Raw genomic sequence first — 5,664 nt, 5'->3', positions numbered from 1 at the left:
GTGTCATGTCATAGCAGATTAACTGTAGTAATACGAAAGACACGGGTGGTCCCTAACTTCTTTTGCGTAGTATATGTCACGGCGTCTCGACTTAATTGGGGATGAAAGTGATACGGTCACATCAACTTGTCTTTTTTATCAAACCCACGAGAACGGGTAGTGCTGACAAACCAAAGGTTGTCATCTAGTCGAATCTGGGATTCGAACGAAGGATCCTGGTGTGGCTAAGGAACGGAAATCTGCTCATCGGCTAATTAATTATGATACTCTAGATTAATAAAGGGCACATGTGGCAAATTGTGTAAGGCGCTGTACAGAGTTGCGTCCCTTAGACGTGCCAGAAACCGCTGTGCGTATCGTCGAATCTCAGAATAATCCTCATTAGGTTTCTTGGATCATCAAACCTGTGATCGTGGTAAACGTATTAGAAATCTTAGAGCTTGAGACGTTGTATTATAACTTCAAATATACCTGAGGGCGGTGGGGTAGCCTTGTGGATAAAGCGTTCACTCGTCACGCCGAAGACCCGGGTTCGATTCCCAACATGGGTACAGTGTGGGAAGCCCATTTCTGATGTCCCCTGCAGTGATATTGCTGGAATATTGCTAAAAGCGGCGTAAAACCATACTCACTCAAATATACCTGAAATACTGTTCAAAGTGGCCTTGAACAAATCTCGCCCATTCATTGATTTGTTAAAAGTTAAATTTAAATGGAAACGATTTGTTTTGTTTTCAAGTTGTCTTCAAATTGATATTGTAGATACGGATTTTAAAGGATGTGGAGTGGAAACAAATCACACAACCATTTCTTTATGCAGGCCTTCATCACAAACACAGAAAACACCTCTCTTGTTTGAAGCTTTGATAATAAATGTGGATCTTTTTCTGGATGCCAGCCGTGTTCAAATAGTTTCGTTTCGTGCCCAGAAACGATATTTCTGAATTGACGTACAAGAGATCAATCCTCCATCCATGGCGGCTCAGTAGTACATGCACGATATTAAGTCTTTAAGTCTCACATTGAAGTTTTCCGTGTACAGGTCGATATGTTTCTTCACGGGAATGTCTTTGGTTTGTATGACAAAAACCCGTTACAAAAAGAACGTGGAAAAGTTTGCCACAGTGAGCGAAAAAGGGGGAGGTTTTTTGTTGTTGTTGTTGCTTTATTTCAACGTGTTTGGCATGACGTTCAACCCGTGTGCGTGTGTGTGTGTGTGTGTTGTGGGAGGGGGGGGGGGGGGGGGGGGGTTAAACCCAACCCACTCTCTTTTCGCATCATACTTTCTGGAGGAACATACAGTGTTCTTCGTCATCAGGGGCGGTCGGGTAGCGCAGTGGTTAAAGCGTTCGCTCGTCACGCCGAAGACCCGGGTTCGATTCCCGACATGGGTACAATGTGTGAAGCCCGTTTCAGGTGTCCCCCGCCGTGGTGAAACCATATTCACTCACTCATTTTCATCAGGTGCCATTTGGTTCGCGAACTTTTATCAAAAGGAGATCAATGTCTTATGTCGGTATTTTCAAAACATACATGGAGGTATAAATTAAGTAAGAGTAGTGCTTCACAAGTTTCCAGGTGTGCAGTTTGCTATGGCAGATGCATGGCAATCCCAGATTCAGTAGTGGCCCGTGGTTATGTGTACAGGTAAGGTTAAGCGACGATGGCTGCGGAGAGTAGTTGGATGGGTGATTGCGTTCGACAGCTTCGCTCCAGAGAGTCATGGGGCTTCGGTCCTGTTTCACACTGAAGCACATGTAGAACACGTGGTGTCTCCTTGGGCAACTGACCATGTTCAAAATATGCTTCTGGTAACCCAGCAGTCAATGGGTACCCGGTAGGGTGACTGTTAACCTACTAGCGCCTCACAGACAGCTTGGGTAGTGTACTCCCAAGGGAGCTGAGAATCGACCGGCGTAACAATAATGTAAGCGCCCGTGAGCAGCCAAGCTGGAGCTCGGCATGACATAAATAGATTATTAATAATAAGTATAGAAACATTATCGTATGACGCTAACGTCCAAAGACAAAAACGTCAAATGTTCCCTATATATAACATATTTGAAGTCTCAACTTTCCAAAAGTTGTTCCGACCAAGTTGTTTTGTTGGTGCGCATATTGATGAAGGGGAAGTAACTCGTGTCGTCTTATCTGCCGCCATGTCTGAAAAAGAAACTGATCTTTTCATGGGGGATTTCGTCATTTGAAACAACCGTTAATGAAATAAAACGTTATAATTACATGCTTTACTGGTTGCAGGGCACTGTGTGCAATGTTTTATGGCTTTGCCACGGCTGGTTAACCTACACGGTGTGTTGGTTGGCTACGGTCTTTGGCTCTGGTCCTGCGCGCTATCCGTGAAATGAGAAATTGTCGCTTATTAATAAGCGTGTCGAATAAGCGCTGGATAGCAATCATTTATCAAGCGTGTGTTCTTAGACGAGCTAGATTCTGTTCGAGAAATCAAATAGGTCTGGCATATTTAGCGGCTGAAATGGAGCATAGACCATTGTTTTGTTTGTCTGTTTGTTGTTGTTTAACGTTGCACTCAACAATATTCCAGCTGTATGACGGCGGTCTGTGAATACTTGAGTCGTGGCCAAACAATCCAGTGATTGATATCATGAGCAACGACCCACAATGTCGGGGTACGATGACAGATTACCAACTATTTCACGAAATCTGATTCATTTTGTCTCTTTGTAAGACAAGCATCGCTAGGTTGCCGGGGAAACGAATCCAAACCTTTTCATAGCCCTTTCAATCAAAACTTAAACGTTCGAAGTACAAAATATCTATCTTCATATCTAATAGTTTTTAATTTGTCTACGCGACATAATCAATGGTATACGCACCCGTGAAGATCCGGGGTAGAATAGGTCTTCAGCAACCCTTGCTTGCCGTAAAAGGCGTATATTCTTGTGGTAAGAGGTGACTAACGGGACTGGGTGGTCAGGCTCGCTGACTTGGTTGATGCATGGCATCGTATTCCAATTGCGTGGATCGATCCTCGTGATGTCAATCACTGTATTGTGTGGTCCAGACTCGATTATTTACAGACTGCCGTCATATAGCTGGAATATTGCAGAGTGCGGCGTTAAACAACAAACAAACCAACGTAACCTGCACGTTTTTATAATATATGTAAAAAACCTGTATAAACTGTATATTTTGCACTGTATATTGATTTTATGTATTTGTATATGTTATATCAATTGATTTATATTTCAGAAGGTATGCACTTTATTGATCTTATCTACATGTATTATTTTATCGATTGCTTTTATCGACATGTATTCATTTTATCTTTTGTTTTAATCTAAATGTAAGTATTTTATCTGTTGATTGATTATCGTCATGTTTGAAACCCCGGTTGGTCCTGAAAATGTTTCTAGGATTGTCAGCACCGTACCCGTGCTACTGGGTTTCACCAAAGTGGTTAACGTCTGAGACCTGCATCACTCTGGGCTTTCCATTCACGTTGAACCAACTGACCATTCTTCCACGTTATACGTCGGAGTCGTTATGGACATCCACGGTCACTCTGGGGTATCACGTGTGTGGACACAGTGTTGTATTCCGATTGACGATGGTTGTTCTCCAAGGTCTGGTGACCAATTCCAGTCTAGACAATCGTTATCCTGTGTGGAATTCAGACACCTCCTGTATTTAATTAGGCCGTCCAATTAGTGTCCGATTGACCTTCCAGACGTGCCAACAGGTTGAATGCTTTAGTCAAAAAGTCTTTGTTTTGGACGTCAAAGTGACGATACAAAATTTTAAAAGAAAGTCATTCATCAAATATGTCATGATTATCTCATCACGTGTTACCGCGAGTCATGATTCTTGAGTGCACAATGATCCAGTGACCGTGGTAATAACAGCGTTTTGAGCATGCCCCTGAGTGGTGTGGAAATATGCGCAATATAAATAGCCTATTATAATAATAATAATAATTATCATCATCATCATCATCATCAAAGTCCTCCCGAAAGTACAAATTCCGCCGATAAAAGTAAAAACACAACATCGGAATCTGCAATGTTTTTTTTAGAAAATGTCCCTACACATCTATTATTGTCATTCATTGGAAATTCTGTTATGAAGACTAAGTTGACGCTTTCAACTTCTTATATTCTGTCAAAGCAGCCGAAAAAAACCAAAACCATCAGAAAACTTTCTGAAGCCATCCACATCAAACGATTCAAGCCGCGCAACCATCAACAGAGACAACGTTACTTCATCCTGTCTGCCTGCCACCATCTTAACAACTAGAATCACACACCGGTTCAGAGCAGAGCAGAGCAGAGCAGAGCAGAGCAGAGCAGAGCAGAGCAGAGCAGAGCAGGACAGGACAGGACAGCGGGGCAGAGCAGGGCAAAACAGGACAAGACTGCGGGGCAGAGCAGAAAAGGAAAGGACAGGGTAGCAGGGCAGAGAAGAGCAAAACAGGACAGGACAGCGGGGCAGAGCAGAGCAGAGCAAAACAGGACAGGACATCAGAGCAGAGCAGAGCAAAACAGGACAGGACTGCGGGGCAGAGAAGAGCAGAGCAGAAAAGGAAAGGACAGGGTAGAAGGGCAGAGAAGAGCAAAACAGGACAGGACAGCGGGGCAGGGGAGAGCACAAAAGAACAGGACAGCGGGGCAGAGCCGAACAAAACAGGACAGGACATCAGAGCAGAGCAGAGCAAAACAGGACAGGACTGCGGGGCAGAGAAGAGCAGAGCAGAAAAGGAAAGGACAGGGTAGCAGGGCAGAGAAGAGCAAAACAGGACAGGACTGCGGGGCAGAGAAGAGCAGAGCAGAGCAGAAAAGGACAGGGTAGCAGGGCAGAGCAGAGCAGAAAAGGACAGGGCAGGGCAGGGCAGGGCAGGGCAGGGCTTTATTTCTCTCAGGCCGAGACGTTTTTACAGTATTTATATTAATATCATTAAATTTACATACTTATTAAAGGCTGATTAATAGAGTTAAATAAAGTTTGGAACCGTATTACAGTAGGCATGTATGTAAACTGCTTTGGTACAGACAATTTGCGTTCACAAGTGATATTCGTCGCCAACACCTGATTCGAGTCCATTCCCCATGTCACATCATAGATATTACTGGGGCATGGGTAGCCCAGTCATCTTAGGCGCCGCAATTCGCTTTGCATTGTAGGGTCCCTTGGGCGCGCCAGAAACCTATGAATGTGGGTTCGAATCCGGTTCGCCACGATTGTTTCTATAGGTTTGTCAGCATCATACCCGTGCTCTTTTGTTTCATCGAAGTGGGAAACGCCTAAAACCTGCATCACCTCGGGCTTTCCTTCCACACGAAGCTGACACACTGTGATATAACTGGCATACTGATAAAACTGGAGTTAAACCCAACTCACTCACTCACCCACTCCTTGATATTACATTGCTGTCAAGCATACAAGTCATGACCACTGATTTTCCTACAATTAATATGATCCTTAATTTCATTCCATAAATTCATGTATTTACAACACAGGTTGAGGGTATTCTCCATATACATTGGTGTAACGTATTGGGTCCCTTTCCATAAAGCGATCCTCATGCAATAGCTTTATGTTAAAGAAATAGAGGATATTTCATGTGTCGAGTGAAATATCATGTTTCTCTCATCGAGTGACCGGGGAAAGGAGATATTTTCACTCGAT

The 5,664-nt window shown here is 43.7% G+C and overlaps 1 protein-coding gene across 1 annotated transcript; it reads left to right on the top strand.

Annotated features, from left to right (window-relative positions):
- Nucleotides 1-1,663: 1,663 nt before the first annotated feature.
- On the top strand, nucleotides 1,664-4,751 carry LOC139454833 (uncharacterized). The gene is made up of 3 exons (XM_071236454.1): nucleotides 1,664-1,688; nucleotides 3,232-3,234; nucleotides 4,294-4,751. The coding sequence occupies exons 1-3, from the start codon at nucleotides 1,664-1,666 to the stop codon at nucleotides 4,749-4,751; spliced, it is 486 nt and encodes a 161-aa protein (XP_071092555.1).
- The last annotated feature ends 913 nt before the right edge of the window (nucleotides 4,752-5,664 follow it).

The sequence above is a fragment of the Haliotis cracherodii genome, unplaced genomic scaffold (genome assembly GCF_022045235.1).
Source record: "Haliotis cracherodii isolate W230 unplaced genomic scaffold, xgHalCrac1.p SCAF_11, whole genome shotgun sequence".
Taxonomy (NCBI): domain Eukaryota; kingdom Metazoa; phylum Mollusca; class Gastropoda; order Lepetellida; family Haliotidae; genus Haliotis; species Haliotis cracherodii.
This window is presented reverse-complemented; position numbering and strand designations above follow the sequence as displayed.